Source organism: Eimeria maxima, genomic scaffold (genome assembly GCF_000499605.1).
Source record: "Eimeria maxima Weybridge genomic scaffold, Emw_scaff790, whole genome shotgun sequence".
Classification (NCBI taxonomy): domain Eukaryota; phylum Apicomplexa; class Conoidasida; order Eucoccidiorida; family Eimeriidae; genus Eimeria; species Eimeria maxima.
In genome coordinates, this window is record NW_013566767.1 from 4,298 (window position 1) to 16,488 (window position 12,191).

At 57.0% G+C, this 12,191-nt stretch overlaps 2 protein-coding genes across 2 annotated transcripts; one reads left to right on the plus strand and one right to left on the minus strand.

Annotated features, from left to right (window-relative positions):
* Positions 1-216: 216 nt before the first annotated feature.
* On the minus strand, positions 217-2,961 carry EMWEY_00043190 (hypothetical protein, conserved; the record flags this gene model as incomplete). Its single annotated transcript, XM_013482822.1, has 5 exons — positions 217-238; positions 364-766; positions 882-1,069; positions 1,213-2,140; positions 2,379-2,961. 5 exons carry the CDS (start codon positions 2,959-2,961, stop codon positions 217-219), a joined length of 2,124 nt encoding a protein of 707 aa, XP_013338276.1.
* A 559-nt stretch (positions 2,962-3,520) lies between these two features.
* EMWEY_00043200 (SAC3/GANP family protein, putative) lies at positions 3,521-12,095 on the plus strand (the record flags this gene model as incomplete). Its single annotated transcript, XM_013482823.1, has 5 exons — positions 3,521-5,548; positions 5,915-6,875; positions 7,275-8,852; positions 8,993-10,466; positions 10,679-12,095. The coding sequence occupies 5 exons, from the start codon at positions 3,521-3,523 to the stop codon at positions 12,093-12,095; spliced, it is 7,458 nt and encodes a 2,485-aa protein (XP_013338277.1).
* Positions 12,096-12,191: the final 96 nt, after the last annotated feature.

A 12,191-nucleotide genomic window follows, 5' to 3' on the forward strand; every position in this document is an offset into this window, starting at 1 on the left:
GGTGCTAAAGGGACTCCTAATTTTAGGGTTTAGGGTTTAGGGTTTTTCCCGGTTACAAATTAAGTCGCAGGCGCATGCAGCCCCGCATGAATGCATGCAGGTTTAAAAAGCCCCAAAGGAGCAAAGGGGAATGAGGGTTTACCTGCTCCTCTCCTTGCCCCTCTTATCACCAAACCCCCCTAAACCCTAAACCCTAGAGGAAGGGTTTAACAAAAGCTAGCCCACTGCGTCACTGTTCCTAAGAACACAAACCCTAAACCCTAAACCCTGAGGTCCATCATCTAGCCAAGAGGTAGATGAAGGACCTTAACCTTTAGGGTTTAGGGTTTAGGGTTTGTGTTAAGAGCTGCTGCTGCTGCTAACACATCAGTGTCTCTTCCTGGTGCCCCCAGCAGCAACCAACCATCAGAGGAGACAAAACAAGGAAACCCTAATGCTGCTGCTGCAGCAATCAGTTGCTCATGAGGGCCCTCACTGCTCCTGCTAGAGCCTACCCCATGGTGCTGCTGGTGCTGCTGCTGCTGCGGTTGCTGCTGCTGTTGCTGCTGCTGCTGCGTAAAAGGTCCCTCGCGTGTCTCCTTCCCTTCAAGAGGGAGGGGAGGAGGCACTTTTGTCTCATCAGGGGGCCCCTTAGTGGGCCCCCCTAGATGGAGCAGAACATCGGTGTGGCTAAGGAGAGCGAGCAGCTGCTGCTGCAGCTGCTGTCTTGCTGCTGTTGCTGCCTCCAGCAATTTGTGCTTATGTTTGTCTCTTAGGATTACTCCTCCTGCAGCAAATAAAAAAAGACAAAGAAGGGACTAAAGAAAAATAAATATACTGTCTCCTTTTATTGCACCTCTATTTGTCTCCTTTTTTTTGTCTCCTTATTTGTCTCCTCTTACCTAGCAGCATCCTTAACTGTAATTGGGGACTAAGCCTTCGTTGCCTCTCCGCCACAACCCTCATCTTGAAGCTCGGTTGCTGCTGCTCCTCCTCCTCTTCTTGCTGCTGCTGCTGCTGTTCATGCTGCTGCTGCTGCTGCTGCTGCTGCTGCTCATGCTCCGCATGCTCTATGGCCGTCTCTGTTTCCCTGCGACAACCGGAAGCAAATCGCTCTTAAGCATTAGGTGGGCTTTGTCTCTGTAGCTGCTGCTGCTGCCGCCGCTGCAGCAGCAGCTGCTGCTGCTGCTGCTGGCTGTCACTAAGTACTAGAGTGAACTGCAAAACCCTTACCTTATATCCTTAGGAGGCCCCTGGGGGGCCCCCTCCCCAAGCCGCAGCAGCAGAGTTGCTGCCTCGCAGCACTGCAGCAGAGACAGCCCAACAGTAGCCCGCTCAAGTGTATCTCCATCAAGACGGGCTGCTGGTACCTGCTGCTGCTGCTGCTGCTCCTGTTGAAGCTGCTGCAGCCGCTGCAGCAGCTGCAAGTGGCGTGAAGGGGCACTGTTTTTATCGTGGTGCTCTGCTGCTGTGTCTCCTATTTGCAGCAAGGCTACTCTTGGGTGCAGCAAGTGTCTCCTTTCTGCTGCAGTTTGTTGAGGTGTATATTTGTCTCCTTTTTTGTCTCCTTTAAGTCTTGCAAAACAAACAGATTGTAAGTCTGCTGCGTCGGGGCCCCACAGGGCCCCCAGCAGCCGCTGTAGCAACCCCACATTATTGGCACATAGCCACAAGCCTGGGGCCCCCCAGGAGGGGCTCAGCAGCGGCGAGCCGCATCCTAGGGCCCCCGCTGCAGCCGCAGCAGGTACTGCTGCTACATCTGTTGCTGCTGCTGCTGCCTTGTCTGCTGCATGCAACAAATCCTCTGCTGCAGCGTCTGCTGCTGGTGATAAAGCTGCTGCTGCAGTAAAACAGCCAAATAAGCTTACACTGCCTCTTGAGGCACAGAACGCTAAATGGGGGGCCCCTCCTACAGAGGGCCCCTCAGCGAGTACACCCCAATCTGCCCCGCTGCTGCTGCTGCTGGTGCTGCTGCTGCTGCGAGGGGGGCCAATTGGTCTCTGCTGTAGGGGAGGGAGAGGAGACACCGCCAGGTGCGCATGATTGCCTGCTGTTTGCTCCTGCTGCTGCTGCTGCTGCGAAGGAGACACTATGCGGGCCCCAGCTGCCTTCAAAAGAGACACCACTGTCGCCTCGTATGCTATGGGGCCCCTCAGGAGACCTGTGTACAGCAGCAGCAACAGCAGCAGCAACAGGAGCAAGAACAGTGGCAGCAGCAACAAACGGATAGCAGCGTCTTCCTATACATCAGGAGCTGCAGCAGGTGCAACGGCAGCAGCAGAGGGTCTAGAGTGTGTCTATGTGTGTCTCCTCTTTTGCACATGGGTTGTCTACACCAACAGGGTGCATACGCATGCATGCATGCAGCTGCTGCTGCAGTTGCTGCTGTTGCTGCTTACTGGGTGTTTGGTCCCAAGTTTGGGGACACCTTATAAGAGTGCTAAGAGACACAGAGACACCGGAAAGAGGCCCAGTTGCTGCAGCCTTCCCTGCCTCCCTGGCTGTTGCTTCTGTTGCTTCTGCTGCTTCTGCTGCTGCTGTTGCTTCTGCTGCTGCTGCGGCGGCGGCTGTTGACGAAGCAGGGGCTGCAGCAACTCCTGGTGCCAAATATTGAGCTCCTCTAGTAGCTATAGAACCTGATGCTGCTCCTGCTGCTGCTCCTGCTGCTGCAGGTGCTGGAGGATGGGCTTTGATGAAGCCGCAGGGGAAACTGCCTCTGCTGACGCTTCTACTGCTCCTGCTGCTCCTGCTGCTGCTGTATATGCAGGAGTTTCTTTGCGAAGGCTGCAAGGTGCTGCAGCCCGGCAGGAGGGGCCCCTGGATGGCATAGGCTTGTGAGGCCCCCAGAGACAACACAAACACCAAGAGGTACAGTGCGGTGTACAGGGGCCCCCCAGGCAATGCAACCCTTCCTTGATGCCATATGAATAGGGGTCCTCTGGGGCCCCTATGGGAACCCCACACAGAGGCGTTGCTGCCCATAGAGAGGATGGGACCCCCAAGCTGTCTGCCAGGGAACCCTGAGGCCCATATCTGCTGTGGTGTGATGACCCAGCAGCAGCCGACAGGGTGGCCCCCCTTTTGTAGGAGGAGGCGACTTGGGCTTACCCCTAAGGTAAATAAAAAGGAATTAGGATTTACGCAGAAGAATCTCTAACAGCGTTGTTGCAGCAAACAGAGTAGTGGGGTACAAGACCCACCCCGGGGGGGCCCCCTGGGTCTGAAGGGGGCCTCTCTCCTGGGTACGCCGCGAGCATGCGGTGCAAGAGGAAGAGGGGCCCCCACTAGACTTGTTTGTTTGCAAAAGATTTCTATTTTGTTCTTTAGTTACATGGGACTTGCCTGTAAGGAGAGAAGGGCTTTTGCCTTCCCCAGTTGCAGCTGCTCCAGCTGCCGCTGCAGTAGCGCCAGTTGCTGATGCTGCTGTAGTAGTAGCAGTAGTTGCAGCGTCATCTGCTGCTGCTACAGTCGTCTGTTGTAACATCGATATAGATGTATCCCTTCATGGCTCTCCTTGAACCCATCTGACCTGCAGCGGCAAATGCAGGGGCCCCCCAGCTCCCTTTTTACTCAGGGGCCTTCGGGGGCCCCCCAGAACCCCTCCTCTACTCCTACTCAGGGGGCCCCCTCCGCTCCTTCTTCCTCTCTCTTTAGTGCCTTCTCTGCAGCTGCTGCAGCACCAGCTCCTTCTTCTGGTGGTAGCATATTTGGCTTGAACCCTTCACCCCCTGCAGGGGCCCCCAGCTTGTTTGGTCGGAGCCCCACAGCTGCAGCAGCAGGTCAACAGCAGCCTGCTGCCACAAGCGGCACCAATCCCTTTAGCAGCAACGGTCCTAATGCAGGGACCAGCAGGAGCCTTTTCGGGGGTGCGGGCCCACAGGGCCTCCTCGGTTCTGCTGCTGCTGCTCCTGGCAGCAGCGGAACCGCAGGTGGAACAGCTCAAGCTGCTCCTGGTGCAGGTCTATTTGGGTCATCCCAGCCAACAGGGGGCTTTTTCGGTGCAGCTGGCAGCACGAGCAGCCAAGGCGCCGCCTCTAGTGGCGCTCCTGGCGCTTCTGCTGCTGCACCTGCAGCAGCGGGAGCAGCAAGCACAGGGCCAGCCCCTTCATCAGGAGCCCGTGGGGGCCCCCTTTTTGGTTCCATTGCCTCTGGGATGAATGCGGGCCCCATCTTTGCAGGCAAAGGCCCCTGTGCTGCTGCTGCTCAGCAGCAGCAGCAGACAGGGCCCCAAGCAGTTGCTGCTCCGCAGCCTCTCTTCGGAGCAACACCTCCGGCTGCTGTCCCTGCAGCACCTGCTGCAGCAGCAGGGATTCCTGCCGGCAGCAACGGGCCCGCTGGGTCTAGCCTGTTTGGGGGCCCCCAAATTGGGGGGGCCCCAAGTGGAGGTTCCCTCTTTGGAGGTGCTGTTGGGGGGGGGCCTGCCTCTAAGAAGACTCTCTTCGGCACTGTTAATGCAGGGGGCCCCGTTGGCTCTACCCCATTTGGGGGCCCTAAGGAGAACAGCAGCACCGTCCCCTTGTTCGGAAGCGCTGCACCTGCTGCAGCAGCAGGTGCTGCAGCACCTGCTGCTGCACCTGCTGCTGGCTCTGGCAGCAGCATCTTTGGCGGGAGTGTCCCTTCGGGGGGCACCACTGCTCCTGCTGCTGGCATGTTGTTTGGTGGGGTCCCCCTAAGCTCGGCAACCCCAGCCAAAGGTCTGTTTGGCGCAACACTACCAGCAACAGGAGCAGCAGCCACAGAAGGGGCAGCAGCAGCAAATCAATTAAAGGCAGACACACCAGCAGGACCTTCGGGGGGGCCCTCGGGCGCATCACAGGCCGCCGATCCAAGGGGCCCCGCGCAACACAGTGGAGGCTTATTCCGGAGCACTGTAGCAGCAGCATCAGCAGCAGCAGCAGCACCACAACCACCACCAGCTGCACCATCAGCAGCAGCAGCAGGACGAAACTCCGGCAGCGGCGGCCTGTTTTCTTCCCTTGATGTGCCCCTCCACCGCAGCAGCAGCAGCTGGGGAAACACTAAAGAGAGACCCTTCATCCCTCGCAGTTCTTCTGCTGCTGCTGCCACAGGAGGAGGAGACCCTCCCACCCCTACCGCCACCCCCACCAGTAGCAGCAGCAGCAGCAGTGGTGGTGGTGGTGGTGGCGGTGTGTTGGCAGTACATGGCCGCAACCGTCTGTATGTACCTGAGGGGAAGGCTGTGCCTCCTCCTCTACCTGTACCTGTGGGGCCCCAAGCAAACCCTATGCTGCATGCAAAGCTCCCTGAGACAGCACTTATGTTGAGGATACAAGTGGTGCAGCAGCTACAGCAGCTGCAGCAGGATGGAGGCGCAACCGGTGGGGCTGCTGCTCTTTTCCCTCCTGCTACAGGTGCAGCAGCTGCGGACAGTGCTGCTTCTGCGCCAGGAACAGCAGCAGCGGATGCTGCTGCTGCTGGAGGGGTGTTTGTCGGGCAGCTGTACGGCTGCTGCAGCACCGAAGAAATGTTAGACAAGCAGCAAGTCTCCACTGCCTCTGACTTCGAGCGTTTAGAGGCGACTGTCCCAGGAGACCCAGAAGCCCGCATCGTAAGCCAGACGAACAACTAGCCAATCCTTAAGCAGCTAGTTAGGTAGCTAGCTAGGTAGCTAGTTAGATCCGTAGTTACCCACCCGGCAAACAATTCACCAGTCGCGCCCTAACAAGCTACCTACTTTTATGTTAAGTGTGCTCGTTCGATAACTGCATAGCTACCTGGCTGGCTAACTGGGTAGCTAGCTGGCTAGCTAGCCGTAGGCAGGCGCCCAGCTAGAGAGCTCACCGCATCGGCTTTACTCTTGCTGTTTACCTGATGCTGTCTCTTCGTTGGCCATGAGTCGTGTAAGGCCTGCTCATCTGCTCCCGGTGCTCCTGCCCCTGCTGCTGTTCTGCTCTTGCTGCTGCTGCTGCTGCAGGTGAACGTACACCTGGCGTTTTCTTCGTTTCGGCGTAGCGACGCTGGGAAGCCCTTCAAGCAGTCAGACACTCGACCAGCAGTGTGGTGCCGCCGAGCTGTGCATGCGCTGCTGACTTACGTTGCGGATGCTGACCTGACCAATGGACCTCAGCAGCAGGATCAGCAGGAGCAGCAGCAGGAGATGGCGACGCTACCACGAAAGGAGTATCTGTTCCCTCGATCTCGTCCTTATACATACATTGATGTGTATAACTTTTTGAGAGACAGATTACGTGCCTGTTGGCAAGAACTAACAGTGCAGCATGTGTCTCCTCATCGTGCATCAATAGAGACACTTGAGGTCTCTTTTCGTTTTCTTGTTTTGTCTGAGGAGCTGCTAGCAGGGACACCTGGTTTTGATTCAGTCTCTAATCATGGTTTAATGCAAACATGTCTAGACAAACTTATGCAGGGATACGAGGCGGCCCGCGCCTTCCGCAGCAGACGCGAAGCGGCAGCAGCAGCAGCAGCAGCAGCAGCAGCTGTTGCTGCTGCTGCAGGAGGGGTGGAAGGCAGAGGAGGAGAGGAAGACCCTAAGGCATTACTTGATCTTCTTGTCTACAGCAGTCCGTATGAAGGGGAATTCTGGGGTTTCCGCCTTCTTATGCTGCTGTCACAGGATGCAAGTGACACGGCTGCGGTATCTCTGCTGCAGCGGCTGCCGCAGCAACTGCAGCAGGACCCTTCTGTGCGTTTTGCCTTAGCTGCCTACCGGGCATTTAAGACCCTTAACCTCCGTCGTTGTGTGGGCCTCATGAGGGAGGGGCCCTATTTATTATGCCTCCTCCTTCACAAATTCTTGCCCTTTGCTAGAGCACGCCTTGTTGCTGCTCTCGTCTTCAACCGCCTATCTGGAGGCGCAAGAAATCCTATCAGCCCTCAACGCCTTGCCCTTCTCCTTGGGTTCGATGCAGAAAGCAGTACGCTCCTCCTCCTACTTCTGCTGCTGCGGTTGCTGCTTGATTTTGCGCATGCTGCTGCGGATGTGCATGTGCATGTAGATGCGATTCTTGCTGCCCATGTGGATGCTGGTGTGGATGCTCGCATCCACACCAACGCAGCGGCTTCCGCATCCGCTACACCACTGGCGAATCCCGCTGCTACTGTACCGCTGTTTATCCTGTTGTTGTTACTTAAACTGCTACTGCTGTTGCTTCGATTGACGCTGGGGCTGCTGCGGGCCCTGTTCCCGCTGGCGCTGCTCTTGCTGCTCCTCCCAATGCTGCTCCTTCTGCTGCCCGCTTTGGAGGTCTGGAGTGTTTGTTGCATCCACGCTTGTGTGCTGTCTCTGCATACGGTTTCTACTGCTGTTGCCGCAGGCGAAATGTTTTCTGCCTTTCTTGCGGCTTACGGAATTCGCGTGGCGGTGTCTCCTCGAGGTGCCCCTATTTGTTTACTTGAGGAGGCAGATAAGAGTCTCCTTCAGGACTTGTCCTCCTATAAAAAAGCAAAGGGGCCTAGGGCCCCTTCTCCTTACCTTGCGCCGCCTAGCTACCTCTCCAGGCAGCAGCTGCTCGACCCAGACTATCCTGCTGCTGCGGCTGCTGCTGTGGCTGTGGCTGGTGCGCTTGAGACACAGGAGCAACGGCAGAAAAGAAGACCGTGCGCAGCGGAATTGAGCAGGGCCTTTTTTTTCAAGCAGCAGGAGGCCTTAAAGCAACGGCCTGATCACCAGCAGGAGCAGCAGCCCGATAAGCAGAGGAAACTTAAACGACTGCAGCAACTCAAACTGCGACAGCAGCAGCTGCAGCTGAGCCACGGGGAACTACGGGTTGGGCACAATGAACAGCAACAGCAGCAGCAACAGCAGCAGCAACAGCGGCAGCAACAGCACCAGCAACAGCAGCACCAGCAGCAGCAGCCGCCTTTGGCTTCTAACTTCGTAAATGTTACGACGACACCTGAGGCAGCGGGGGGTATTGCCTTTGGGTTGCCTCAAGGCATGCAGCGCATGCAACGGACAGACAGAGAAGCGCAGATGCAGCCCCAACAGCAGCAGCAACTTTTGCAGGGGCACCAACGCCCACTGACGCAACCAGAGCAGGGCCCGGCGCAGCAACAACAACAACAGCAACAACAACAACAACAACAACAACAACAACAACAACAACAACAACAACAACAACAGCAACAACAACAACAACAACAACAACAGCAACAACAACAACAACATCAACAACAACAACAACAACAGCAACAACAACAACAACAGCAACAGCTGCAGCAACAACAGCAACAACAGTGGCAGCAAGAGCAGCAGAAGCAGGTACCGTTCGCTTTCGTGTGGCCACCGCCTGCTCAGGGGAGAGAGGCAGGGGCGGAGCAGCAAACAGCGCGGGTATCTCCATATGTTAGCAATCAACCTACTGCTGCTGCTGCTGTTGACGCGTCAGCAGTAGTGACAAGGGATGTATTGCAGGCACCACCTAAACCAACTGCAGCAGCTGGCGCTACAACATCCCCAACCACACCGCCAGCAGTAGCGGCAGCAGCAGCGCCAACAGCAGCAACAGCAGCCATCGGGGGCAGTCCAATAATCCAGGCTTCTAGAGAACCGCCGGTTCCCAGTCAAACGGCACCTGCAGCAGCAGCAGCTCCTGCCCCTGCTGCTGCTTCTGGAAAAGGCGATGATGTGTCCCGAAGACAAGAGGGGCATGAGCTGGCTAGAGAGTGCAGAGGTATCCTGCATGCACCAGGAGCTGCTGCTGCAGCGGGTGCTGCGACGAGCAGCGCGAGTTCAGCAACTGCTGCTGCAACAGGGAGGCAGCAGCGCGATTTGCGTATGCCTGAAGTTAGTGCACCTAAAGGAGACACCAGCGCTGTTGCAGTAGAGTTCGAGGAGACATTCCCTGGCATTTTGGGGCTTCGCAAGTGGAGACAGAAGCCCAGTGACAGCGGTAAGAGTTTGCTGCAGCTGCTGCAGCAGCACCCTACACCTTGGCAGATTTGTGTACATTCGAGTGCTGCAGCGCGAACTGCAGATGATGCATGTACATTGTGCTTGCGCTGTGTTGCATTCGTGTTGCGTCTGGTGCAGCATCCCAGCCTGCTCCTGTAGCAACAGCAGCAGCTACTGCAGCAAAAGCAGCAGCAGCTGCTGCTACCGGCAACTTTATTGAAGCGATTGCCTCCGCAAGGCCGCCGCCCAGCAAAGGACACGAGGTCGTAGACGAAGCCGCAGTGGTGTGGCAGCAGCAGGAAGGACAACAACAGCAACAGCAGCAGCAGCAGAAAAGTGGCTCTGAGTTGAAGAAGCCTCCAGCGAGAGCCTCAGACGATCTGGCTGAGGCAACTCACAAGAATGCAGCAGCTGCTGCTGATGCTGATGCAGTAGCAGGGGCTCCTCTGACTGAGACCTTCAATGTGGGGGATACCCCACAGGGGGCCCTGTATGCATTGATATCACCCGAGGAAGAGTTGCTGGCGCTGCTGCAGCAGCAAACTGAGCTGCCACAGCAGCCACTATCGTCGATGCTTGCAACAGCCGTTGCTGCAGCTGCTGCTGCCATGCCGCCAGATGTTCTTCGTTCTCTCCTAGCTTCGGATCTGCTGCTCCCTCGCTGCACGCAACGGCAAGAACAGCAGCAGCAACAGCAGCTTTCCCCTCCCCGTGTTTTCTTCAAGGCTGTCTTTTTTTGCCGTCGCTCTTCAATTGTGGAGGCGCTGTTGTTGCGTGTTGTTGCAGCTGCTGCGTGGGGCACCAGCAGGAACAGTAAGGTAACTTCTACTCCTGTGTTGCTCCACAGCAGCATTGCAGCAGCAGGGGACAAAAGGGTGCCCTTAGAGGGACACTTGCTGCTGTGGCCGCAGCAGCGGCTCTCCATCCGAGGGGCCTCACAGCCGCTGCCGTTTTACTGTGCGCTGCATGCAATAACCGGCAAGGGAATAGACACAGCTGCAGCGGGGAGGGCATTAGAAGCAGCAGCAGCGGCTGCTGCTGGCACAGCACCACTTGCAACACCAATACAGGAGGAGGTTTGTAAGCTTGACGAAGAAGAAGCCCTTGGGGACGCAGCCATGCTGCTGCTGCCGTTGCCTTTCCTTGTGGCTTTGCCAGGCAAAGGAGCAGCAGCAGATGCGCCTGCTGACGAGCCTTGTGGCTTCTGCAACAACACCCTTCCCCCCACGGTGCAGATGACCGCCTTCCCATCGGACTGCAGCGCGAGCGGTCCAGCTGAAGCAACAGCAAAGCAACAGTGGGCTGCAGCCACAAAGGAGATAGCCTACGCCCTCAAGCTCCGCAACAAGAACCAGCAGCAGCAGCAGGCAGGCGCTGCTGTCGCGTGTGTTGTTTTTGCTCTATCCCTGCCGCAGCGGCTGTTCTGCGATATATCATCACAAGCGGCAACGGCGACTGTTCCACCGTGCGCTGCTGCAACACAACGCCAGCAGCAACAGCAGCAGCAGCGGTGTCCGCAGCAATTGGCTATCTCCGTTGACGACGAAGTGCGCAGTGCATGTGCAGCTGTGAAGGCTGAAGTCCTCCAGGCTGTCTCCTCGCAGTTCCCAGAGTAAGCAAACATCCCAGCAGTAAGAGCAGAAGCAGCAGAACCACAACACATGCAATGTAGTAGCAGCTTGCGAAAGAGCAGGAAAAGAACAACACCATAGAGTTTAAATGGTAAACTCAGGCAGCGGCCGATGCTGCTGCAGAAGCAGCAACGGCAGCAGTAGCAGACGTAGAATGGGTACGTTGGTACTGCTGCTCTTTTTGTATTCCCAGGCTTCAAGATGCAGCTGCATGCTTACGAGTTCGGTGTATTGCTGTTGTTCCATCTCCTGCCCGAGACAGCACCAACACCACCAGCAGCAGCAGCCGCAGAAGCAACAGCAGCAGCAGCAGCGGAAGATGCTGCTGTACAGACTGCGCGCTGCCGCTTTCGCGGGGTTTGCTGCAGTGTTTCTCCTTAGATCCTTGGGAAGGGCTGCAGCAGCCCAGCCAGCTAAGCGCGTTGCTGCGGCAGCGGCCGATGCTGCTGCAGCAGCAGCAACTTCTGTTGTCAGGCTGGGCGAGGATGTGGGAACGGGCGCTTGCTGCTGCCGCTGCTGCTGCTGCTGCACGCGCAAGGAAGGCACTTAGCGAGTGCCTGGAAGCAGAATTGCAACAGCAGCAGCAACGCTTGGGACACGAAGGTTGTCTTGAGCAGCTCGTTGCTGCTGCTGCTGCAGGTCCTCTTGCTCGGGTTGCTGCTAATGCTGCGGTGTCTGTAGAGGCATTTCGCACAGGAGCAGCAGCAGCAGCAGGGTTGCTGCACAGCTGCAGCGACAGCTTGTGGCAGTTGCCGCCTGTAGAGTGGCTGCTGGGCCTCATATGGAGGTTGCAGCACGCAAAGAAGCAGCAGATGCAGCAGGAGCAACAACCGCATGCCCTTACAGCTGCTGCACTTGCCGGATGTTTTCCCTCCGCAGATACTGAGACTCTCCACGAGTTGGTTAGGTTGTTGCGGCAGCAAGACGAGCAAGACATCTTGCGTTTGCTCCGCCGAGCGTACAGCAAGGCTTCGAGCTTGTCGCAGCTTGTCGAACTGGCTGCTGCTGCTGCTTCTGCTGCTGGTGGTGCTCGGATGGAGCAGATGGAGCAGCAGGAGGCGCAGGCTCATTCTCTGGAGCTCGTTTTTGCCGCCGCAGTGGAAGCAGCTCGGTGCAGCGCCGCAGCAGCAGCAGCGGCTGCTGCAGCAAAACGTGGACCACTGGTACTCCCCTACTCCACATGGAATGTGCTAGCTGCCCCTCCAGTGTATGTTTGGGGACCCCCAGTGCTGCCTCGCGTGCTTGCCACCGCCGCAACAATGCTGCAGGAGCAGCAGCAGGCAGAACAGAAGCATAAAGAGGAGAGGCGAATGGGGCTGCTAGAGGAGGGTGGAGGGTGTGTGGGGAAGCACCAGCAGCAATTGCAACAGCTTCAAGGCTGTCAACAACAGCAGTACGAACAGCAGCAGCAGCAGCAAGTACATCAACAGCAACAGGAGCAGCAGCAACAGCTGCAGAAACAGCGCAGGCAGCTTGCACCTATGGAGGAGCCCCGAAGGGTGCGGCGGCGATTGTGTGGGGAAGCATCCAAGTTGGTTGCGCAGTGCATGCAAGCAGCAGCAGAGGAGCAGCGGTGCATGCGCCTGTTGCTGGAACGGCTGCAGGTGTAGATACACCCTGTGTTTATCGTTAATTGGCTTTTAGTTGCAGCTGTCCCCCCAAACATATTTTCTCTCACTATATATATATATATATATATATATATA